This window comes from Triticum aestivum, chromosome 4A (genome assembly GCF_018294505.1).
Source record: "Triticum aestivum cultivar Chinese Spring chromosome 4A, IWGSC CS RefSeq v2.1, whole genome shotgun sequence".
Lineage (NCBI taxonomy): Eukaryota > Viridiplantae > Streptophyta > Magnoliopsida > Poales > Poaceae > Triticum > Triticum aestivum.
The window spans coordinates 617,105,372-617,130,407 of NC_057803.1; the positions used below are offsets into that span (position 1 = coordinate 617,105,372).

Sequence of the window (25,036 nt, forward strand, 5' to 3'; positions counted from 1 at the left end):
TTTGAGCCGATGAATGTGATTCTTTCTCCTCCTGGCATTGACCCGCGATGAAAAAATTTGGTATTTGCGTCCCCTTCTCTGAGGTGACATAGCCTAGCACATTGCTTTTTGCGAGCACGCTCAAGCACCGCAAACCCAATGATTCTCCTTTTGACCCTGGACCGAAGGTCGGCCTCCATGGTAGAGAGCTGCCTGGACTCCTGTGCGATATCCAGATGCAGGATGACGAGAAGAGCCGCATGGTGGAGTAAATTTGCCCTAGAGAAAAGCCCCTTACTCCAGGCAGAGAGGCGATCTCCAGTTATTTTCAATTTGTGGTGCAACACATGGAAGGGCTCAGTGTGCACAGTCTGTTCATTCCAAGCCTCCGAAACAACATCCTGGAATCCCGGAAGGGCGGCCCAAAATTTTTCAAATTTGAAGGCACGAGGCCTCTGTGGTCCTTTGTCATCAGCAAGCAAAAGCGGGCAATGGTCAGAGAGCGACGAGGACAGCGCATGGAGAATATGTGTGCCGAACTGGATGTCCCACTTCGCGTTGCAAAAGAAAGAGTCCAACTTGCATAATATCGGGTTTGATCGCTCATTTGACCAAGTGAAGCGTCTGTTTTGAAGATGGATCTCTTTAAGGTGACAACTCTGTAATGTTGTCCGAAATCTGGTGATTCGTCTTCTGTTGACATTTCGCTTATTTTTATCCCTCGAGCGGTAGATTTGGTAGATATTTTATTAGTCTGGTGCACGTGGTGACTTAATTAATCTTGAAGCTCCACAACTTTAATCCACCCTTTAGTAAACACTGGGTGAGTGTGTGTGGGGTGTTGGTGCAACACGTGTTTAACAAGCCAGCGCATGTGTTGGCTTCCACGGGTGCAGGTTTAGCTCATGATGAACACCATGAATGGTTCACAAGCTACCCTGATGTTGCAATCAGTGCGGTGACCGGCGATCTGGCCGTGTCGTAATGGAATACAAAGTGTTCCATTTAAAAAAAACACCGGTATTACACCGATCAACCGTACGTAAATACTCGGTGCTGTCACCAGCTCCGTGAGGTGCCTGTTGTAGTAGCAGGCTGCGCGCTGAACTGCTTGCAGTCGCTGGACGATGAGCCGTGCGAATCAGGCAACTCAACCTGCCGGCGGTGGTAGATGAACCTAACATGATTGATGAGCTAGCTAGGCACGACAGTTAGTAAGTACATGAATGCAATTATTATGAACTAACGATGTGTGGTACTTGATTCTAGGACCATCTATATCCTAGCGGCGGTAGTACATTTTATTCGCCAAAAAAAAAGTAGTACATTCGCAAGATTCTCTTCAAATTAACTAACCAGTGAATGAATGCAGAATGGCTAAAAACTGAACAAGCTAGCAAATAACTTAGTATAAAAAATTATTTATGTGGTTAAAAATCTGTTACCAAAATTTAAAAAATCATATAATTTAAAAAGTGCTCACATGTTTTAAAAAATACTACTTTAATTTAAAAAAGCATGCAAGCTTTTACAAATTTGCTTATGTCAATTTAAAAACTATTCACGTATTTAAAAAAGTGTTCATGTATTTTGAAAAATTGTGCACATCTTTTAAGAAATATTCATGTAACTAAATGAATACCTATTCTAAAAGGATGTTTTGTGTTTACAAAAAACACAGGCATATTACATTCAAAAAGAATTTCCACGGATTGGTTCCGACACTAATAGAAAGACGACTTTTAGTACCGGTTTGTAAGGACCTTTAGTACCGGTTCTGGAACCGGCACTAAAGAGTGGGGACTAAAGGTCCCCTCCTTTAGTCCCGGTTCAACACGAACCGGGACCAAAGGCCCACCACGTGGCACGAGCCGCGCCGTGGTCTGAGGGACCTTTAGTACCGAATTTTTTTATTTTTTTTAATAAAGCAAAAACAACCCGCCTACTGGGCTGGCACGACCAGCATACGACTAGAAACTCAACCTCTAGTTGGGCCAGGATGCAGGCCCGTATGGCCTAGTAGGCCCCACAGGGCAGAAGACTTGCAATAGGCCCATAAAGGCCTGCTTAGAGAGGAGCTCGACACGGTCGACGGGGCTTATAAACCAGTGCGAGCTCCTTTAATACCGGTTGGTGGCTCCAACCGGTACTAAAGGGGGGGGGGGTCTTTAGTACCGGTTGGAGCCACCAACCCGTACTAAAGGCCACCAGCTTTAGTACCGGTTGGAGCGGTACTAGGGGAGGTCTTTAGTACCGGTTGGAGCCACCAACCCGTACTAAAGGCCACCACCTCTTTAGTACCGGTTCGTGGCACGAACCGGTAATAAAGGTTCGCCACCAACCCGTACTAAAGGCCACCACCTCTTTAGTACTGGTTCGTGGCACGAACCGGTAATAAAGGTTCGCCACGAAACGGTACTAATGAGCGCCGCCCGCCTAGCCGTTGAAAATCGGCACTATTGGTCACATTAGTGCCGGCTTAAATACAAATCAGGATTAATGAGCTAAACATTTGACCATTTTTCTACTAATGCGATATATTTACATGTAAACATAAAAATGAAAGAGGTAAACCATGAAACATAAAAAGAAAAACAGAATGAAACAAAAAAGAAAACCCAAAAAAGGAAAATAAAAGTAGAAACAAAGAGCCAAAAATAAAAGAAAACTGCCGAAGCGCCCCTGCGACTCGTCTTCTTAGGGTTGAGAGACGAGCATTTTTCTGGCTAGCATGTAATGGAATAAGTAGATACAGTATATATTTTCATTATAGAGCATTTTACAGGTATGGCAACAAATACTCTATAGTCTATCTCTCCATCCCCACAGGGAGTATATATGTAGAATTAAACTACTCTATAAGTAACAAACGATTGCAAAATCCATCAACCAATTGATGGATCAAACTTGTTTTTCCGCTCGAATGCAGGCGCCCGGCACGGTCCACTTGGCCCGGTGCCGCTCCCATGGCGGCATCCTGGTATAGTTCCTCCAGTCACCCAGCACGTTCTTCAAGTCCCTTATCTTGTTCCCAATCCCCACGCAGCAGTTCGCGTGCATGGTGACGATCTTCCCCAAATCCTTCCCGTAGCTGCAGAACCCGCCGACGTACGCCGGGTTCAGGTACTGCACCCGGAGCCCGAGCTCCGCCACCATCTGCTTCTTCATCATGTTGAACACCGGCTGCTCGTTGGCGCCCGGGTACTTGCCCCTACCGCCGTGCCACAGCTTCGTCATGGCGATGGTCCGCGGGTTGGGCTTCACGTGGAAGAACCCCGTGTTGGGGAAGTTGCCCAGGTTGTCGGGGTCGCCGAAGTAGACGTCGCTGGACACGGTCATGTCAGCGTACGCCGTGACGTGCTTGAACGGGTCGCGCAGCCACACGATGTCGACGTCGGTGAAGAGGAAGCCGTAGCCGAGCTCCAGGATGCGGCGCTGCAGCTTCAGCTTGCTCCACACCAGCTCCAGGTAGTCCTTGGAGAGGAAGTACTTGTGGGCGGCGAAGTCGATGTTGATCCCCGGGATGGTGTAGTGGTAGCAGTGCTGGTGCACGGCGAGGCACCGCGCGTGGGCGCCGGGGTCCATGGCCACGACCAGCACGTGTGGGAGGAGCCGCGCCGTGCCGTCGCCGATGCGGAAGCTCTCGAGGAACAGGTCCAGCAGGGAGCCCGGCGCCGCCCAGGCCTGGTTCACGCACGTGATGATCACCGTCCGGTCGTCCGTCGCTGCTCGCGCCACCGCCGCCGCCAGCCCCCGGAACTCCGCCGGCTCCTCCTTCGCTCCCTGACATGGCATGCATATAGTATGATCCATCAGCATTTTTTAGTACTCCACGCAGAAGAAAATTAAAGCATTTTTGAGTACTATTTTTAGGCACCTGCTTTTGGTCAAATTTGCAGCTATTAATTCTACAACGAATTAAAAAGATCTGTAACTGACAAGAGCATTGACGGACTCGTGACAAGATATATCAACAAAGAATCTTGGTTGTTTAATTCAGTGGCCATTCGTGGCAACGCGTGAGTGGCTGGTCAATTATTTTGTAACTGCTACTGCAAGAAAGTAGTATTGCCGTTGAACCGAAGCCCCCTGAATTTGCTCATGGGCAAAAGGCAGATTAACTAGTAAGAAACCCGATCGCAAACAGACCTTTTCTTCATGCCGATGTGTGCCGGGAAGATGACTTAGAGCAGCAGCAGCAGTGGAGGTAGAACTGGGCTTTGTGATTGTCGTGGCGTTCGCCGGACGACGGCGATGATCGTCGTCTCGGGCAGCACTGCCGGCGATGGACGGCGACGGATGATGAAGAACGGCACGCGCTGCCGTCCCGTTGCGGCGGTGGTGCTGGTCGTCGGATGATGATCTCAAGCCGGAGAAGTGGGCCGGCGTCCTGGCGCGGCTGAGGCCCGCGGCCGGCGCCCGGTACTGGACGAGCATGACGACGGTGAGCGCGGCGGCGGCGCCGAGGACGAAGGAGGCCACCTGCCGCGCCGTGGCCTCCGCGACGACCACCTTCCCCATATCGATCGCCGGCTGGCTAACTGATCGAGTAGCACCAGCGAAGTAGACTGATCATGTACTCAGCCCATGTATATGCATGAATGATGAGTAATGAATGAGTATATGATATGCAGATATGGTGATGGGATTAGCTTAGCAGGGTCAGGGAGGAGGGACTAAATGGAATGTATGAGAGGTGCTGCGGGCCGTTTAATAGGCGGCTCCGGCCATCCCGGCGGTCCCTTGGGCTTGGGAAACCGACGGCGACGCGGTAGCCGCTAGCACCGTAAAATCGGCTCGAGTCGTTGCCTCTGCTGGGCTGCTGAGGTATTTTCATCCCGGCAAAGATTTCTTCTGTTCAGTCACTCACTACTACTCCCTCCGTTCCAAAATATAAGTAATTTTAAAGATTTCAATACGAACTACATACGGATTTATATAGACATATTTTAGACTGTAGATTCACTCATTTTGCCCCGCATGTAGTCCATATTTGAATCTCTTAAAACATTTATATTTAGGAACGGAGAGAGTACTAATAAGTACCTTTTTTTTTAAAGGAGGATATACCCCCGGTGTGATGCATGCAGTCATATTATTAGTTATTCACAGAGACATGGTAACTACATGCACCTATTTGGCACTATATATCGGACGGGAATAATTAAATTTTAATAAACTAGACTAGTACCTGCTTTTGGAGGCTGGCTAGCTTGTCCATATGTACGTATAGTATTAGAAATGAGGAAAAAAAATATAATGCAATGGAATCATCATAACGTAATGTAGTATGCCTGATAGTATATAGACCTTTTGTGTGTGCTAGACTCGTGGTGTTAGACTGTATTTACATGTGTATATTGTAACGTTGTATACCACCTCATTATATATATATGTGATAGGCCACCTCTAGAGGATTGTGCCGGTTCCCTCCAAAGCCTATTGTCTTACATGGTATCACGCTAGGTTACGTCCGCTTCCGCCTAAAAACCCTAAACCGCCGCCGCTGCCGCCGCCGCCACCGCCGCCGCCGCCGCGCCCGCCGTCGCCGTCGCCCGACTGCTATGACGTCCGCCGCTGCGTCCGGCTCCACCGCCACCGGTTTTCTGCCGGCCTCCCTCGCGGCACTTCTCTCGAGGCCGCTGGATGCCGCCTTCCTTCAGGCGCCGATCGGGACACGGAGCGTCGGCTCCCTCTTCGCGCTCCCGCCGGCTGCTACTTCGCCCGGGCAGGCGCTTGTGGCCCACACCGCCGCCGCCCCGTCAACCGCGGCTGTCGCGCCCTCGGCCACTACGCCGCTGGTGGCGGAGGACGTCGCGCTGGCAGGCTTCGCGGCGTCAACCGCGGCCATCGCGCCCTCTGTCACCGCGCCGGCTGCCCCTCTGACTGTCTCCACGGTGGTCTCACCTCAGCCAGTCTCCTCGATGGGATCGCAGTCGCCGTCGCCGTTTCACTTCGGCCATCTCATCACCATCAAGTTGTCGTCGGACAATTACATCTTCTGGCGCGCGCAGGTTCTTCCGCTTCTTGGGAGTCACTATCTGCTTGGCTATGTCGACGGCTCTCTCCCTTGCCCTCCTGCGCTGGTTGACAGCGTGCACGGTCCGGTCTATAATCCGGCTCACCGTGTCTGGACAGGGCAGGATCAGGCGAACCTCTCCTCCATCCAGGGGTCGCTCTCTCCGGCCGTTGCTGGGCTTGTTGTCTTCGCCAAGACGTCCCATGAGGCATGGACTATTCTTGAGCGCTCGTTTGCGGCACAGTCGCAGGCTCGTGTATCTGGGCTCCGTCGCCAACTTGGGGGGTGTCAGAAGCTTGACTCCACCGCCACTGAGTTCTACAACAAAGTCAAGAGTCTCGCCGACACGCTGGCCTCCATTGGACAGCCCCTCACCGACTCCGAGTTCAACTCGTTTATTGTCAATGGTCTTGATGAGGAGTATGACGCCCTAGTCGAGATCATCAATGAGAGGGGCAACTCCACGCCCATGCCAGCACACGAGGTCTTTTCACGCCTCCTGCTTACTGAGCAACGAGTCGAGACGCGCCGATCCAGGGGCAATGGCGCCCTCTCGGCAAACGCCGCCACCAAGGGTGGTCGCTCCTCTGCTTCATCCAGGGCTCCTTCGGGGCAGTCACCACCACCCGCCTCGGCCCCTCCTCCTACTGCGACGCTACCAGGGGCTGGCGGTCCACGTGTGTGCCAGCTTTGTGGTCGCGATGGGCACTGGGCCTCGAAGTGTCACAAGCGCTTCCAGCGGGGTTTTCTTGGTCTCGGCAATGACGGGAAGGATACACGCAACTTTGCTCGTCAGGTCGCCATGGCTGATCGTCCGCCGCCGCAGAAGCCACAGGGACACACTCAGTCCTACTCCACTGATCCCCACTGGTACATGGACTCTGGGGCGACAGAGCACCTGACCAGTGAGATGGGGAAGCTTCACACTCGTGAACCCTACCATGGCTCCGACAATATCCACACCGCCAATGGAGCATGTATGCACATCTCTCATATTGGTCAAGCATCACTTCTCACTAGACATGCCAATAGGAGTCTTCAACTTCGCAATGTTCTTCGAGTTCCATCTGTGACACGTAATCTTCTTTCAGTTCCTAAACTCACTCGTGATAATAATGTGCTTTGTGAATTTCATCCTTTTGATCTTTTTTATTAAGGATCGGGGCACGAGGGACATTCTTCTTAGTGGGCGGCTCTGCCAAGGTCTCTATCGTCTGGAGCATCCTGGCGTCGCTCGCGTCTTCAGTGGAGTTCGGATATCTCCGTCACAGTGGCATGCTCGTCTTGGTCACCCGGCCACACCTATTGTCCGGCATGTTTTGCGTCGTCATGAGCTTCCTAGTGTGTCTAGTAATAAAGATGTAGCAGTGTGTGATGCTTGTCAGCAGGGGAAGAGTCATCAACTTCCTTTTTCGGAGTCCAGTCGTGAGGTGAAACATCCTTTAGAACTTGTGTTTTCAGATGTATGAGGTCCTGCTCAGACTTCTGTTAGTGGTCATAATTACTATATCAGTTTTGTTGATGCTTACAGCCGCTTTACCTGGCTTTATCTTATCAAACGTAAATCTGATGTGTTTGACATTTTTGTTCAGTTCCAAAAACATGTTGAACGTCTTCTCAAGCACAAAATTGTTCATGTTCAGTCGGACTGGGGTGGCGAGTATCGCAACCTCAACTCCTTCTTTCAGTCACTTGGGATCACTCACCGTTTAGCATGTCCACATACACATCAGCAGAATGGTTCAGTAGAACGTAAGCATCGTCACATTGTTGAAGCTGGTCTGACTCTTTTGGCCCATGCATCTGTTCCGTTTCGTTTTTGGAGTGATGCTTTCACCACTGCATGTTTTCTCATCAATCGTACTCCCACTCGTGTTTTGAATATGAAGACTCCCATTGAAGTTCTCCTTAATGAACAACCAGACTACACCTTTCTCAAGGTGTTTGGGTGTGCTTGATGGCCCCATCTCCGTCCATATAACAAGCGTAAGCTCGAGTTTCGTTCCAAGAAGTGTGTTTTTCTTGGTTATAGCTCTCTTCATAAAGGATACAAATGTCTTCATGTGCCCACTAATCGTGTCTACATCTCTTGGGATGTTGTGTTTGATGAGCATGTTTTCCCTTTGCCAAACTCCCTGTGTCCACTACCGAGCCACCTGTCATGCATTCATCCTCTGTTGCTTCTGACCAATTTGATGATGTTGCATATTCTCCTCTATTGTTGCCTAACCATGGTGCAGGCACTGGTCGTGGGGCTCATTTGGAGATTCTGGAAGTGCCATCTTCCTTTTCGTCGCCATCGCCTTCATCCTCGGCACCTTCTGTTGTGCATGAGGAGCACATGGCGCCCCTGCATGGCCTCGGTTTCTGTGCTCATGCACGGCCGATCGACGTCCTGGCCCGGTCGCCTCTGGCTTCTGGGCTGCCTTCGCCATCGTCGCGCCCTGCAACCCCGCCAACTGGGCCGGCCTCCTCGGTCCCCGTCTCGCCCAGGGCGTCGGGGCAGTCATCACCAGGCCTGGCCTCGCCCGCCCCTGCCTCGCCCAGGGTGTCTGGGCCCTTCTCACCAGGGCCGGCCTCGCCTGCTCTTGCCTCGCCAAGGCCGTCTGGGCCGGTGTCACTGGAGCTGGCCTCGCCCACTCTCGGTTCGCCCATGGCCTCTGAGCCCCTGTTGTCGGGCCAGTCTTCGCCATGCAGCCCGGAGTCGTCTGTCCCGAGCTCGCCTGAGGTGATTCCTGCATCTCCGGCGACCGTCATGTCTCCGTCACCTTCGCCTCCGCCGGCTCCTGCTGCTGCTCTACGTCCACATACGCGCAGTCGGAGTGGCATTTTTCAGCCTAAGCAACGTCACGATGACACAGTTGCTTGGTTAGCGGCGTGCATGTCTGCTGCTCTCGCAGATCCATCCTCTGAGCCACGCACGTATCAAGCTGCTATGCGCATTCCTCATTGGAGAGAGGCCATGGAGCAGGAGTATCAAGCGCTTCTTCGCAATCAGACATGGACTCTTGTTCCTCCACAATCACGGGTAAATGTCATTGATTCCAAATGGGTTTTCAAAGTCAAGAGGCATTCTGATGGGTCCATTGAGCGCTATAAGGCTCGTCTGGTTGCTCGTGGTTTTCGACAGCGTTTTGGACTTGACTATGAAGACACCTTCAGTCCAGTGGTCAAGCCTACTACCATCAGACTTCTTCTCTCTCTGGCTGTTACTCGAGGTTGGTTTCTTCGTCAGCTTGATGTTCAAAATGCTTTTCTTCATGGTGTCTTTGCGGAGGAGGTTTACATGCGCCAGCCTCCGGGTTTCTCTGATCCGGATCGCCCTGATCATCTCTGTCGTCTGTCCAAGGCAATTTATGGTCTGAAGCAGGCTCCTCGTGCTTGGCATGCTCGTCTTGCAATGGCTCTTCGTGCTCATGGTTTTGCATCATCAACTGCTGACTCCTCATTGTTTCTTCTTCAAAGGCCTGAGGTATGTACTTGTTGGTCTATGTAGATGATATCATTTTGGTCAGCTCCTCTCAGTCGGCTGCTACTGCGCTTGTTCGCTCACTTGGTGCTGATTTTGCGGTCAAGGACCTTGGGAAGCTTCATTACTTTCTTGGTGTGGAGGTTACTTCTCGTGCTGCTGGCCTTGTTATGACGCAGAAGAAGTACTCTCTGGATTTGTTGCAGCGAGCTGGGATGCTTAAGTGCAAACCGACGACTACACCCATGTCTACCACTGATAAGCTCAATGCTGTTGATGGTGTGCTTCTTTCTTCTTCTGATGCGACAGAGTACAGGAGTATTGTTGGTGGGCTCCAGTACTTGACGATCACGCGACCAGACATTTCCTATGCTGTTAACCGAGTCTGCCAGTATCTGCAGTCACCCCGTGACACTCATTGGTCTGCTGTTAAGCGGATTTTGCGCTATATTCGTTTCACGGTGGCTCATGGTTTGCATATTCGGCCGTCTGACTCTGGTTGTCTTTCAGCATATTCTGATGCAGACTGGGCTGGCAATCCGGATGACAGGCGATCCACGGGGGGTTATGCTGTCTTCTTTGGCTCTAACCTGATTGCCTGGAGTGCTCGGAAACAGGCTACTGTCTCGCGTAGCAGTACTGAGGCTGAGTATAAGGCTGTGGCCAATGCCACATCAGAGATCATCTGGGTACAGTCCTTGCTTCAGGAGTTAAGTATACCCCAATCACAGCCTCCTGTTCTTTGGTGTGATAACATCGGTGCTACATACCTTTCTGCAAATCCGGTATTCCATGCCCGAACGAAACACATTGAAGTTGACTATCACTTTGTGCGTGAACGTGTCTCTCAGAAGCAACTACAGATCAAGTTTATTTCTTCCAAGGATCAACTTGCTGACATATTCACCAAGCCATTGCCTTTGCCACAGTTTGAGACTTGCAGGCGCAATCTTACCCTTCTAGATTCATTAGAAAGTGGCTAAGATTGAGGGAGGGTGTTAAACTGTATTTACATGTGTATATTGTAACGTTGTATACCACCTCATTATATATATATGTGATAGGCCACCCCTAGAGGGTTGTGCCGGTTCCCCTCAAAGCCTATTGTCTTACACGTGGCATGGATGGAATGTGCACGAGAGTGAGAGTCTGTGCCGGCCGGACCGGGGCAGCGCGCGAGCGTCGGGCGCACGCACATGGTGACATGCGTGGGCGACGGATCGACGATTGACCTCGGCATCGACCGAGGCGAGCGAGAGTGAGACTAATTCGATGGAGTGCGGTGTAATTAGGGTGGCCAACTTTTGGAGCCAACTTTTGGTTGCTAGCGTGCGTGAAGGCGACGTATGTTATGTTGTATCTTAATCGGCTAGGCACGGCGGGCGGGATCGGGCGCCAGGTGTGCGCCCGGATTAGCTGTGAGGTCTCCGTTGCACGCACTGTTCTATCTTCTACCTCCCCACCCGTCTGCCCTGCCCTGGCCTCCGCTCTAGCTGCTCCATTAATTCGCCCCACACGTATTGACGCATACGTCCCGATCAATTCCTTCTCCGCGATTAACCCGGCTGGCACGTTCAGTTCGTCAACAAAAAACGTTAATCTTTTTTAGATTTATTTATATTGAACGTTACCACTATACATACATGTGTGATTTTACCTCAGAAAGTATGTGTCTGTGAGTAATGGAGCTAATAAGTATGTATGGACTTGTGAAGGAGCTCAAAGCTCCTAATTTCATTGGCTGTAAATTGTTGTCGTGTGGTAAAGCGGTGAGCCCGACGTGCGCACACTTTCTTGTACAAAAGGAGCAGCACCAAAACCAAAGCGACTAGCTTGTGACACAAGGCGTTGAGGTCGGCCGAGGCAGGCAGGCAGCCAGCCAGTGTGCCCAGACCAAGGCCGTTATCAAGGGACGGGACCGAAATCTAGTGCCTTGATGTTCTTCTTTCTTTGTTGAAGCTGACATGCACATACCCTACGTACAGACAGACATACATACATACATGCCCGTGCAACGCATGGTGGAAAAGAACCATGTCGGCAGGGCACACTCAGGTTGCAACATCAGAAAAACCTCCCTCCAACAAGCGATACGCCATGTATTGAGGATATTTTACTTCTCGACTGTAATTTTGTAAATACTATGAAATAAAGCTATTTTTTCTCCTCGCAGAAAACAAAGCAACCCTGATGAAGGATCAAGAACGAGCGCCACGTACATATGTACCGGCTGCTGCTGCATCATGTGCAACATATACATGAAACTAATCTTTTTCTCTGTGTAGGTAACTACGTCGACTTTGCGTATATATATTCTCGGCCTTTTTCCACGGTGCGTTAGACTTGTCAGCTGTCTGTGATGCGTTGTGCCGATGGCGACGTGCGCTGTGCGTTGGTGGCCACGTCCCAGCGACGGACGAACGGACGGACGGGGCCTTCAGAGCTCAGTCGGTCCACATACAGATAGAAGCTTCCTATCCTACCTGTGCTAACTGACCGAGTGCAGTGCTTTACGCCTAGGCTGTTCACAATTTGTCGATCTAGTGGTACATTCATACAGTACTGAATGCATGCATGCATGCATGGTTAACTTGCAGAGAATCTTCTTCGTGAATGTACTTCTGATAGGCCCACGCGTGCATCATCAGATCATAAATGAATTCATGTGCATACTACTGTCCTAAGGCTAGTCAGACTGGCAATAACTTAGGTAGTAACATAGCGCATTTCGAGAAAGGATGAGTCTACAAGCTAATAAATAAACCCATCTATGACACTACTCTTATGTTACTTTGCATTATGGAGATAGTAACTTAGACTAGTGTCATGCATATGACACTAGTCTAAGGGGCTGTTTGGTTTGAGACTAAGTTTGCCAGGCTGGTCATAGTGGGGAGTAACTTAGACTAGTGTCATGCATATGACACTAGTTTAAGTTACTATCTTTATAGTGCAAAGTAACATAATACTAGTGTCGTAGATGGCTTTATTTATTAGCTTATAGATTCATTCTTTCTCGGGAAGCGCTATGTTACAGTAACATATTATGTTACTCTAAACACATCTCTCCTCATTAACTACATGCCACATAAACAAAAAAATTAAAGTGCGTTATGTTACTACCTAAGTTACTCCCACTATGACTAGTCTAAGGTTGCCACACCTAAGGTTAGGCAAGTTTGATTAATTTGGATGGGTGTTTGGTTCAAGCCACATCTTAGGCAAGCCACACTAGGGTCCCACATCACATACACTCAAAAAGTATGGCAAAAAAATTTTAGGCTTGCCAACTTGTGACTCTCACTTTAAAGAATTAACCTTATGCAAGTGTGGCAATATTGTATGGCAAAGTGTGGCATGATTAGAACTAGAACCAAACAGCCCCTAAGTTACTCCCCACTATAACCAGCCTAAGCTGGCTGGCTCATCAATCATGTTAGGTTCATTTGCCACCGCCTGCAGGTTGAGTTCCTGATTCCCACGGCTCGTTGGAACTAGCTCAGCGCAATATGCTTTTCGCAAGTTATAGTTGGTCATGTATAAACCTACATTTTGTTAACTGATGAATCATGTGTATGCATGTTGCTTTGATATCTCCTTCCTTTGCAGTGAGAAGACATGTATGGTGCTGCTTAGAGCATCTATAACTGGATACCTTAAACCAGTCAAAATGTCCGGATGGACCGATGGGTCATGGATCGGTCAAAAAGCCCGACCCATCCAGGCACCTTAAACTGACCTCAAACGTCTAGATTGTCCAGTACCTCTCATATTCAGCCTAAATTTAGGACGGACATGGGCGGCCCGGGCATGTCCTCCACGTTGGCCTAGCCCATCCTCGCCTCCACAAATATCCTCATCCAGAGAACCTTAGATTGAAGTCAATCCGTCAGTCCACTCCACTCCGTTCTTCATCCACTCTGCACTAAATCCCCTCCGATTTGGATTGCTTTTAGGTGCTCACTGCTCGAACAAGGCGGCAACGACAACGGCAGCTTCGATTCCACAACACCCGCCGCCCGTCAACAAAGTGTCGACGATATCGTCAGGTTGTCCGACCGCCGCATTGCTCCGACCGCTCCGCGCCTCGGCTGTCTAGGTACGCCGCCCTCCAACGCGGGTTCAATCTGCTCCGAAAGGGGTACCCGAGCACCGATTGGTCCACGTGCATGGCGCGGACGAGGACGAGGACGCCTGAATCTGTGGCACGGGCAGCCCGTCGAGAGCACCGATGGATCTCGAGGCCGCGCTCCTCACGTCAATCCTCTGCTGCTCCCTCACAAGGGTGGAGACGGTTGTGCGGCGGCTCCGGCGCTATAATGCCAAGGCACTCCGACTGACCATCGAGTTGTCGGAGCGTGAGGCATCCAAGGGGGCGACGGCCAAGGTGAAGGCGGCCCAACATACGAGGGAGCAGGAACGCCCACTGTGGAGGCTGTCAGGCCAACGGTGCTCCGACGACGATGCACCGCCGCACACTGATGCGTACACGGAGGTGCAGAGCAGCACGTGCGATCGCAAGGGGAACGGGGCGGCGAGGAAATGGTGATTTCAACTGTCCTTATCTGTTTACCTATGTTTTATTTTTGTTTTCAATCGTCTGTAGGATGAATCTGCACTGTCCATCGATGAACTTTGATCCTTTTGCCCGGCGATGAACTATGATTCATCTGTAGAGGATGAATTAAACGACTTGGTCGTGATATGCATGTAGTGTTGCATGGGTTGTATAGGGTTTCATATATGAGGAACACGGGCGTGGGAGCAAACATATAAGACGTGTCGTGCATTGTCTTGCTTCAGGGTGTGTACGCGGATTTTTGAGGGGCCGGATTTCCTGACCGTGGAGCACCTTTAGTTTCGGTTTGTAAGCCAACCGATCGTTTAGTTCCGGTTGCAGAACCGGAACTAAAGGTCCTCTGAAATCGGGACTGATGCCCTGTTTTCTACTAGTGAAATAACCCATGATCCATAAGCACGGCTCAATGGTGATGACAGCGTATATATTATTATGCAGAGGATCACGGGACCATGAAGCTCGCAACAGCGACGAATAATCCACGGTTCCGTGTGTGTTGGCATTTTCCGAGACATATTCCCACCGGCGGGCAATCAAAGAAACCTGTCAAGGCATGCCCCATGCCTTGTGCGTGTGTGACGGGCGTCTTGGATTAATTTGCGTGGGGGTAGGGGTACTAGCCAGCAACTGAATGCGTCACAGTGCTTTGGCTGCATTCACGATTGATCGGTTCCTCTGTTTGTGGTCTGCAGTCTGCAGATCGTGGGAACTAATGTAGTGCCGGGCTAGTCTAACAGTTGCCCTCGAAATAACAGTGCGTGTACCTCTCGTAGTCCAGTACTACCACACATGCATACATTCATAATATCTCGTTCGCCTAATTGCCTACGTGCATGCTAGCTAGCTCAAAACGTTTAGGTATAGCTCATCTGCCACCGGTTTTGTTGCCTGATCTGTGGTACGGTTCCTCCTCCGATTGGCAGCTACCTACCTGCTAAAGAAATCTTAAGTGGTTCAACACTTTTTATCAAAAGAAGTGGTTCAACACTTCGTCTAAACGAGATCATGTATGGAAGTAGTTTTTGTTCCAGAGGCTAGAAACTTACATGCATGCATGCATGCTCACTTGACCTGAATGACAGAGAGAGTGAAATCGCTCATGTGTCATTAGAGCAACCTGGTCATGGCGTACTTATGTGAGAAGATCCGTGGCTTAGTTCAACCGCCACGATCAATTCCCTCGGCCTAACTAAACTCCAACTCTGAAGACCGTCAGCTTGTTGTTAGGTGCACGATCGCTAGCTCTTCCACGGATATGCTAGCTTGTACAAGTAGCACTTGGTTGATTAGTCAGTATCATAACTGTACTTAATCAATTGTTTACATCCATCGACCTGTTGTGACGTGCTCATATCAGTCCCCCGCGACGGCGACGTGTCCACGAGCTTCTCCGTCAGACACCAGCAGCTAGCTACTCCATAATTTGGAGCCCAGGAATTTCCAGGTAGCAACAGTGAGCAAATTAACCGATCGATCCCCATTTATTCTCGTCGTGATATCGCGTTCACGAACGAGTGGCGTACCATGGATATACTATACAAGAATAAAATTTATCTCATATATCTCCATGCTTGTTCATAATTAAATGCAATGAGTACAGCAGCTCTAGGTGAGGGTAAGGTCTGTTATTGTGAGCTTTCATCCCTTGTGGACAGTCGTGACGGAAACAACTGGTGAGGGATAACTGCCTGACTCTGACTGGTGAGGATCGATAATCACGGGACCAAGAAACCAAAATGGATAGTAGTGGTATTTAGTTTGGATTAAATTGGTTGCCACCCACCCACGGCGAGGACAACACAACTCTGATTCCGACGAAGAGTTGGAAAGGGGACTATGCAAGGTTGTCGCCACTGAAAATCATCGAAAAAACCACCTATTGCTGTCATAGTCACCATTGGGGCCTCTCCACCACAACTCCAACTTCACAACAATAAGTAACCTGAGGAAATCTCACGGGCACATCGGAGAATACCCTACTACCTCAACCCTTGTCGTGACCCCGGCAACTCTCACCCCTGTAGACGTTGCCACAGGAGCCCCGATGCCAACAGTCGTCTTCCACAAGAGCCCCGATGCCAACAATCGTCTTCCACCGGCGCCGCTTGCCGATTCCTAGATCCAAAGACGACGCCCCAAAGGGGAAGACAACGCCATAGCGTCATCATCGCATGTCGCACGGATCTAGGGTTTCCCCCGAAGCTGCAAAGGTTGTAACATGGAGTATCACGTCAATAGTATCAACAATAGGGAAACATCGCTCACCACTGGCTCCAGACACGACCGGGGGCAATACTTTTGGCCGGATCTATCTCCCACACACACGCACGCACGCACACACGTGCACGCGCACACGCACACATATTAGCATACCCAACAACGACCAAATCTGGCCGGATCAAGCTCTCCATCCAGCTCCTCACCAGGCAGCTGCTTAGATAAAAGCCCACGAACCCTGACTGTTATCACTCGCCGACCGCACGCCGACACAAGAACCGCGCCGCTGATGACCTCAACCGCTTCAGATCCGCGGCCAACGCACCCCGCCCCGGCCACGTCCAGAGCACCACTGTGCCGTCCGCACACGTCTCTGGTGTGACCGGCCGGAACTCAGGGCAGGCAAAGAGAAAAAAAAAACAGAGCACGGAAGAAACCTGAAACCGATCGATCTTCAGTTTGATGCTGAATCGTGAAAAACTGAATTTAATTCAGTGATGATATCGGTTTCCATCCTCGTCGCACTGACCTGACGGAAAACACCGAACTGCAGGCTGAAGAAGCGAGCGAGCGAGTGAGGCCGGAAGCCCAGCAAGCAAGTGGCTCAACAGGCCGACACACATCGTACTGGATCGTACGGCCCGATCGCTGCCGCCGCTGATTTTCCCACACACGACTCGCTCTCCCCTCTCTCTTGCTGCTGCTTGTGCACCGCCACAGGCCTCCGGCCGCCGCTCGCCCGCCTCCTGCCGACGGTGCCCCCTCGCTTCCCCCGTCCTCCTGCTGGCTGCTGGGACAACGCCGCCCGCCGCCTTCGATGAGCTCCTCCTCTTTTACTCTCGCGCGTCTTTTTTTTGGGCGGGTTTTACTCCCGTGCGTGTGCTGCTCGACCTCCGTCTTTCACGCTCAAATGGGCCGGCGAAAAAACCCAGGTGCCGCAAATGAGCCCAGGCCCTCTACCTAAATTAACCCATCCGGGCGATGTCTCAGCTTAGCTTAGCTTGGCTTGCCTCAAAAAAAAAAAAAGGTTAGCTTGGCTTGCCTCAAAAAAAAAAAAAAAAGCTTAGCTTGGCTCGCGACCCAATCCCGAAAGCTAGGCTAGGCTAGGCTAGGCTTAAAACCCTCTTCTTCTTCCTCCCCAATCCACCGCTCTTCTTCTCCCCCGCGGCCGGCTCCTCCTCCGCTCCTCAGGTGCGAATCCTCTCTCCCCCGCAGATTTCCGCGGCAAATGGCCTCAGCTGCTCTCTCTTCTCCTCCAGACCTCGGCGAAGGTTTCCCGGCGGCCGGCGTGCAGACATGGGCGGCGGCGGCGGCGGGGAAGGGGAAGAGAAGCCCTTCAATTTCCTCCAGATCCTCTGCGGTGCGTCGGCTCCTCCTCCTACTCCTCCAGCGGCTGCAGTGCAAGCTCGCTCCGCTTTCTGCAGCTTTCCTCGCAGTCACAGATTTAGGGGACTGACTATGCGTGCTGTTTTTTTTTTCTTTCTCCTCACTCGCCTGCAGAGGGCGTCATAGCCGGAGGCGCCGCCGGGGTCGTGGTGGAGACGGCGCTCTACCCTATCGACACCATCAAGACCAGGCTTCAGGTGAGCCACTTCTGCACTTCCAAGCAGTACCCACCCGTTTTTTTCTTTCTATTTGCTCTGGAGATGTGCGGTTCAGTCTCCGATTTTGCTTGTTTGCAATGCCATGGCCGGTCAATCAGACCCCAGAGCCTGCTCCCAAGCAACGGGTTGTCTTGCACTGAATTCCCAGCAATTAGTACTTGCTTAAGGATGCCATTGTCTGACGGCCTGTTGTATGTTGTACTACCTGCACTGGATGCCATGTCTGAACCTGGCACAAATCTCTGTTCCCAGTTTGGGGAAACCACAAAAAAGTGTATACCTCAACTTTGAATGACATTAATCAGGAGTTCAGGACAACCTTCATTGCGTTCCTTGTATATGGGATACCTGTTCGCAACCAAACACGACCATGCTAGTGTCAACTACTGGCCGGCACTAGCAAGTAGCAAACACAGGAGATGTTGGCGGTTTTAAGTGATCGACCGTTAAGGTTTTTCTTTTCTTCTGTTACTGGATACACACATATCCAGTGTGTGGTGATAGCACTGTTTATTCTTCCATTTTATCACCATATATATAAATAATGAAAACTGGCACGATTGAATCAGACACGCCGGCACATTTAATCACCATATTCAGATTCAAAGCCAAAGATGACGAGTGTGACCAAACTGTGGCGTTGGAAATCTGCTGAGGCATGGTTGGGGCCTGCGATGGAGGAATAATGGCATGGATGCGCGTGCAGTTATTGTTCGTTCCACTTCTTGCAAAAGGACTTTATATTTGGGCAGCTTCTTGGTTCAGATTAACATTCTGAATCCACCCATCAAACGTCCAGAGTTGCAGGGTATATGATCCAATATCACCCTACAGATGTTAGACAGTAGCAAATATGACCGAAAACAATAAGAGGTGCAACCTTACAAGTAAGAATAAAAGGTGCTTCAGACTTGCTTGGATTGTGAACTATCTGCTTCAAAGCTTATTTCGATCTCCCCGCTAATATGACACATCATCGTGTGGTCTATAAAAGAGGCTCTGAAGATTGTTGTGGCCACCTTTCAAACGAATATTGAGGCATCTGAATCTCTGATCGACATGTAATCTCATGGATTCATATAGTACGTGGCTATATGGACTGTTTCTGTGGGATGTTTCTTCTTACAATGTTTTTTTGCAAGCCCATTAAAGGGTCATCTTAAACCATCCAAGTTTCCAAAGTAGTACATGACAGGAACTAATTAGCACATAAAAAATAAATCATTTCGTGAAACATAAATCATTTTGCAAACTGATTCCAACTAGCCAGAGAGTAGTAACTAGATAAGTAGGTTCATCAGACAAAGGTCCCATAGATAGAATTCTTTAGTAGTCTACTAGTAATTCAGTTCCAGTTGACCTTGTAAAACAGTGTGCAGGGCATTTCTCTATTGCCAGATATAAAACACACTTGATTATGTAAGAGTTACACAGCTAACACAAGTGTTTGCTACTATTGCCAGATATAATTTTTCTTGTCACTATTTAGTCTCACTATGAGAAGTCTTATTCTTTTCTAAATGTTCATGGCTTGCAGGCAATGCACAATTCCAGCACACACATTTTGTCTGACTTTGTTTTTTATATCTGCAGGCTGCTCGAGCTGGAAGTCAAATTCAATGGAAAGGCCTGTATTCTGGATTAGGTGGAAATCTTGTCGGTGTTCTCCCGTGAGTCTACAACATGTTAAACAGTTACACTAGTATATGCATTCTCTTCACATTGCACCTCAACTTCTCATAGAATGTGTGTATTCATTGTCCGTGAGATGAAATTGCTGCCATAATTGCCTCCAATATATACTGTTGTGATTTTCTTGAGCTGCTTTGTAAATAATTGCAGGGCTTCTGCTCTGTTTGTGGGAATATACGAACCAACTAAACGGAAGCTACTGGACATGTTTCCTGAAAACTTGAGTGCTGTTGCTCATCTTGTAAGTCCATACACACATTATGTTGGACTAGCTGATTGCTTACAGCAAGGCATACTCTTTTTTTCACTGTCATGTTTACACTAGCAAGCTTGTCGACGGCCCTTATAACGCTTAAGCTTAAAATAAATAATGTTATTTTACACCATCTTTATGCAGTCTTACTCCCTTAAGCATGTTGGTTTATACCAGCCTTTTTTCTGAATGAGGATGCTACAGACTGCAGGTGCTGTTGGAGGGTTGGGTGCTTCTCTCATTCGTGTCCCCACAGAGGTCAGCATCTTTTTCTTTTTCTATTTTCTGTTCATTGAATGATGTTTGTCATAAAAAATTGCTTTGCATTCAGGTGGTCAAACAAAGAATGCAAACTGGTCAATTCAGGACTGCGCCTGATGCTGTTCGTCTCATAGTTGCAAAGGAAGGATTTAGAGGGCTTTTTGCTGTATGTATCTTCCGAGCTCTTAGCTGGTGAACAATCTGTTGACCAATATTAGATATAAGTTTTCCTTGCTATTTCATATATCAGGAGATATATAATGATTTGAATCCATTCATTTTCCTAAAGTATGCATGGACAATTATTAATTTGGTTGTTAAGAAAATGCAGTCACATGATACACATCATCATCTTATCCATTCTAACACTAGATTATTTTGTTTGCAGGGTTATGGTTCATTTTTACTTCGAGATCTTCCGTTTGATGCCATTCAATTCTGCATATACGAGCAACTTCGAATTGGTTACAAGCTTATGGTACTTAGTCCATCACTGCTGATATACTGACTATACCTATTATTCATTCTTAGCTACTCCCATGAACACGTCTGCTCTTGTTTCTATGTTTCAGAACACTTACAGTCTTGAATTCTTGATATGGGATTGAAAACTCACACTTACATAGATTTTGTACCTTGATGAATGTTGTTCAGTTCAATAGCATGCCATAGATTTGGGCACATGATTGTTTCGTCATAACATTGCATTGCTGACACATCCTGATGCCGGTGACTCAGTTATGCAAAATGTGTCTCTGCTTTCTGTTTCCATCAAATCCTATTAGTGCCCTGCGGAGCAGTAATTTCTGTTAACTGTTCTCCAACTTTATCTTTAACTGAAATTATCATGGACCTATTTAGGCAAAGAGGGAGCTGAAGGATCCAGAGAATGCACTAATTGGCGCCTTTGCCGGTAAAACTAAATTTCCCAATTTATTTTGTCATCTCACATTCTTAACTATTATAGTATTTCCTTTCCCGCTTTTACTGCTCTTATATCCCCCCGTTGGCCTAAGACTGCTATCTTATATCCTGTACCCCATTTCTGCTAGGTGCGATTACTGGTGCTATAACAACCCCCCTCGATGTTCTGAAGACAAGGTTGATGGTTCAGGTGGATCCTTCCCCCTTTAAATGGAACATTCCACACCAAAATCCACTTTTACATAATTGAGTACTGACCCACTGGTTCCAACTTCCATTGCAGGGGCAAACAAAGCAATACTCTGGAATTGTAAGCTGTGCTAAGACGATCTTGAGGGAGGAAGGTCCCGGCGCCTTTTTGAAGGTATAACGTTTCCTTTTGTGTGTGTGTGTGTGTGTGTGTGTGTGTGTGTGAGAGAGAGAGAGAGAGAGAGAGAGAGAGAGAGAGAGAGAGAGGAGCAGTATAAACTCTCTAAAATTTATTTGATAAGCTAATGCTAACCACAATGCTTCTTATGATTTTGACGACGCTTGCAGGGCATCGAGCCGCGAGTTCTGTGGATCGGCATCGGCGGGTCCATCTTCTTCGGCGTGCTGGAGAAGACCAAGTCGGTCCTCGCTGAGAGGAGCAGCCGCAAGGCTGCGCTGGCGGAGAAGGACGAGTGAACCAACCAACCCACCAAGCAATTGTGCATCCTATGCTGACTCACTCCACATCATTACCCGTTCTTTCACCTGAAGTTTTGCTCCAATTTTATGTGATGGGCTTTGCGTATCTCGTTCCAGAACTATTAAGGCATACAATCAGTTTCAAGAGTTTGTTTTGATGTCGGCGATGATGGTTATGATCCTGTATGAGTCCCTGTAAACATTACTCTCCTTTAATAAAGTTTAGCAGATTGTTCTTCAAAAACTTTTAATCTGAAGAGGGGCCTGCTGTGCCGCTCATGTTGCTTCTGGGTAGTCCTTTTCAAATTTGATCTTTACTCTGCCATTAATTATTGCATTCACAGAGACCCACTGTTATTCGACAAACAACATATCAGGAGTCATCCTGATGGAATGTGGAAACCCAGACATGGGCAACCATACCTACAGGAAGGAACGCATGCGAGGGCGCACTATGGACTGTGCGCCGTCGACGTAGATGGTGGTGCCTGTCATGAAGCGGGAGTCGTCGCCGACCAGGTACAGCACCGTGGAAGCGAGGTCCTTCTCTGGGTCCAGCCACCGCCGCAGCGGCATTACCTCCCTGGTCGCCTTCTCGGCCTTCTCCTCCCCAACAGAGACAGGGAACTTGTCCCCCAGGTGGAGGCCGCGGCAGACGGCATTCACCCTGATCTTGTGCTTGCCGAGCTCCATCGCCGATAGCTGAAAAAACAAAGAACATCATGGTCATGTACGCATTCAGGATTTCCGTGATTAATCATTCAGGCTTTTTTGGTAACAAGGAAGAAGGCTTACTCTGACGAGCTGGTGAACGGCGCCTAAACTTGTGCCATATGCCGCCGCCCCCGGATACAATCCTCTCTCGGCGCCGATGATCTGGGTCAAGCATACCACAGAGCCGCCGGACTGCGCATCGCGGAACCGCTTGGCGATCGCCTTTATCAGAAGCCAGGGTGTGATTACATTGACTTTCATGGTCTTGTTGTACTCATCTTCAGTCACGCTGAGGCAGTCTTGCACTTCCCCTGCTCTTACAGTCAAGCAAACATTTCATGGTCAAAGAGGTCCATGGGTGAAATTAGTGGACGATAAGCTGACTGAAAGATTCAGACAACATTTGGGTTGGTGATTAGTCGGGCTTGGGCATGTGTAAAAGATTTCTGTCAGATGGGAAATCGGGCATGTGTATCAGTGTCTGTCAGTAGTATGTGCATACCCTCGTAGGAGCAGCAGTTGACCAGGGCGTCGAGTCCGCCGTCCCCGAAGCAGCGCCAGGCCGCCTCCACCGCGGCGCCGACGGCCGCCTCGTCGCAGGCCGCGAAGTCCAGCCCAACCACCGCGACGGCCGCCGCCCCTCCGGCCGCGCAGCGCCGCGCCTCCTCCGCCGTCGCGGCCAGGGCGCCCTCGTCGCCCACCAGGACCAGCCTGTACGCGCGCGCGCGCGCTTAGATTCAGAACCGAGCAACAGGAAGAAGAAGGGGAACGGCGGCGAGGTGAGAGGGAGTACCTGCAGCCGTGCCTGGCTAGGCCGACGGCGACCCCCCGCGAGACGGCGTCGCCGCCGCCGTTGCAGGCGAGCAGCACCCGCTTCACGTAGGCGGCGTCGGCGGCCATCCCCTTTCCCCTTCTTGCTCTTCCCGGCTGGCAGCAGCGACAAACACTCCAACAGCGTCGTCGCCTTTGCAGCGAGCGTCGACACGTCAAGAGTTATAACAAGACGAAATTTTACCCAGTCGTCGTCTGCAATGTCGGGCCACTCCATACACGTTGGTGTTACAAAATTTACGAATCTGATAAGTATCGAACGTTCGAGACAATGCCAGCTCCGAACGGCTTTAGACGCAAGTTTGATGATGTGAGGATGACAACTTTAATTGCCAAGCATAATAACTTTCGTGCTTCAGCAGCTTGCCCCTAACTTGCCATCCTCTAGTCAACTTATGGCCTGCTCGGTTTCTCTCCAGCTCCATGCGTAGAGCTGTAGAAATGCATGCTCTAGCCAATGCAACTAAAAAACCGATCTGATAAAATAGACTAGACAATACATTTATACGTCAACAAGAGCGATGCCAAACAGCCCAGGTCCGCGAAGCCAGCTTTAGGAAGCATAGCCCTCCCGCAACACAATTTCGTGGAGCAGCGGAAGCGTAGCTCCTCCAAACGACGAAGAATGAGTTGAATGAATTTACACAAGAATGCCATTCCAAAGTGACTTGCGTACCATTTCAATTAGAGAAGACACTCCTGAGCAAACCAGTGACCTCACGACCCCAGTGTCAGACTAGCCCGTGCCTCTCCTCTATGGCCCATGCCGACGGAGCAGAAGCAGTCGTTGCCGAACGCTTCACCACTCCCGTGCGAAGCTGGCTTGGCTGGCTGGCCAGTTTGGGAAGCCAGAGAACTTCGGAATGGGGCCTAAAGTTGCCAGAGAATGATGACCCACAAGTATAGGGATCAATTGTAGCCTTTCGATAAGTAAGAGTGTCGAACCCAACGAGGAGTAGAAGGAAATGACTAGCGGTTTTCAGTAAGGTATTCTCTGCAAGCACTGAAAATATCGGTAACAGGATAGTTTGGTGGCAAGGTAATTCACAACGAGTAACAAGTAACAAGTGTAACAAAGGTGCAGTAAGATGGCCCAATCCTTTTTGTAGCAAAGGATAAGCCTTGACAAATTCTTATATAAAGCAAAGCGCTTCCGAGGATACATGGGAATTATCATCAACTTAGTTTTCATCATGCTGATATGATTCGCGTTCATTACTTTGATAATTTGATATGTGGGTGGGCCGGCGCTTGCGTGCTGTCCTTACTTGAACAAGCCTCTCACTTTTAATTAACCCCTCTCGCAAGTATCCGCAACTACGAAAGAAGAACCAAGATATATCTAACCATAGCATAAGACATGTGGATCCAAATCAGCCCCTTACGAAGCAACACATAAACTAGGGTTTAATCTTCTGCCACTCTAGCAACCCATCGTCTACTTGCTACTTCCCGCCTTTTCCTAGGCCCAAATCATGGTGAAGTGTCATGTAGTTGACGTTCACATAACACCACTAGAGAAAATACAACATACATCTCATCAAAATATGGAACGAATACCAAATTCACATGTTTACTTATAACAAGACTTCTCCCATGTCCTCGGGAACAAACGTAACTACTCACAAAGCATGCTCATGTTAAAGATCAGAGGGGTATTGAATATCATTAAGGATCTAAACATATGATTTTACACCAAATAAACCAACTAGCATCAACTACAAAGAGTAATCAACACTACTAGCAACCCACAGGTAACAATTTGAGGTTCTGAGGAAAAGATTGAATACAAGAGATGAACTAAGATTTGAGAGGAGATGGTGCT

The 25,036-nt window shown here is 49.3% G+C and overlaps 3 protein-coding genes across 4 annotated transcripts; 1 reads left to right on the forward strand and 2 right to left on the reverse strand.

The window, feature by feature from the left end:
• Window positions 1–2,716: 2,716 nt before the first annotated feature.
• Window positions 2,717–4,666, reverse strand: LOC123087622 (uncharacterized protein At4g15970). The gene is made up of 2 exons (XM_044509660.1): window positions 4,129–4,666; window positions 2,717–3,762 (listed from the first exon to the last, which is right to left on the reverse strand). Exons 1-2 carry the CDS (start codon window positions 4,498–4,500, stop codon window positions 2,881–2,883), a joined length of 1,254 nt encoding a protein of 417 aa, XP_044365595.1. The 5' UTR covers window positions 4,501–4,666; the 3' UTR covers window positions 2,717–2,880.
• Window positions 4,667–17,295: 12,629 nt separating this feature from the next.
• LOC123087623 (S-adenosylmethionine carrier 1, chloroplastic/mitochondrial) lies at window positions 17,296–21,910 on the forward strand. 2 transcript variants are annotated; one of them, XM_044509661.1, is made up of 12 exons: window positions 17,296–17,454; window positions 17,523–17,623; window positions 17,764–17,846; window positions 19,461–19,537; window positions 19,710–19,800; window positions 20,017–20,070; window positions 20,144–20,239; window positions 20,462–20,551; window positions 20,935–20,986; window positions 21,126–21,187; window positions 21,281–21,361; window positions 21,535–21,910. In XM_044509661.1, exons 2-12 carry the CDS (start codon window positions 17,560–17,562, stop codon window positions 21,661–21,663), a joined length of 879 nt encoding a protein of 292 aa, XP_044365596.1. In that variant the 5' UTR covers window positions 17,296–17,454; window positions 17,523–17,559; the 3' UTR covers window positions 21,664–21,910. The 2 variants fall into 2 exon arrangements, with proteins under 2 accessions (XP_044365596.1, XP_044365598.1); XM_044509663.1 differs by having other exon boundaries at window positions 17,307–17,454; window positions 21,281–21,307.
• Window positions 21,911–21,964: 54 nt separating this feature from the next.
• On the reverse strand, window positions 21,965–23,375 carry LOC123087624 (carbonyl reductase [NADPH] 2). The gene is made up of 4 exons (XM_044509664.1): window positions 23,174–23,375; window positions 22,883–23,091; window positions 22,462–22,691; window positions 21,965–22,368 (listed from the first exon to the last, which is right to left on the reverse strand). Exons 1-4 carry the CDS (start codon window positions 23,278–23,280, stop codon window positions 22,090–22,092), a joined length of 825 nt encoding a protein of 274 aa, XP_044365599.1. The 5' UTR covers window positions 23,281–23,375; the 3' UTR covers window positions 21,965–22,089.
• Window positions 23,376–25,036: the final 1,661 nt, after the last annotated feature.

Bases quoted from the DNA above. Each gene is read 5' to 3' on its own strand.
- LOC123087624 (XM_044509664.1), bottom strand. From the start codon at position 23,280: ATGGCCGCCGACGCCGCCTACGTGAAGCGGGTGCTGCTCGCCTGCAAC. The intron at 23,092-23,173 runs GTACTCCCTCTC...GCGCGCGTACAG, and splicing joins CTAGCCAGGCACGGCTGCAG to GCTGGTCCTGGTGGGCGACG. The intron at 22,692-22,882 runs GTATGCACATAC...CTGTAAGAGCAG, and splicing joins CAACTGCTGCTCCTACGAGG to GGGAAGTGCAAGACTGCCTC.
- LOC123087622 (XM_044509660.1), bottom strand. From the start codon at position 4,500: ATGGGGAAGGTGGTCGTCGCGGAGGCCACGGCGCGGCAGGTGGCCTCC. The intron at 3,763-4,128 runs GTCTGTTTGCGA...ATGCCATGTCAG, and splicing joins CACATCGGCATGAAGAAAAG to GGAGCGAAGGAGGAGCCGGC.
- LOC123087623 (XM_044509661.1), top strand. From the start codon at position 17,560: ATGGGCGGCGGCGGCGGCGGGGAAGGGGAAGAGAAGCCCTTCAATTTC. The intron at 19,538-19,709 runs GTGAGTCTACAA...AAATAATTGCAG, and splicing joins AATCTTGTCGGTGTTCTCCC to GGCTTCTGCTCTGTTTGTGG. The intron at 21,188-21,280 runs GTGGATCCTTCC...CTTCCATTGCAG, and splicing joins AGACAAGGTTGATGGTTCAG to GGGCAAACAAAGCAATACTC.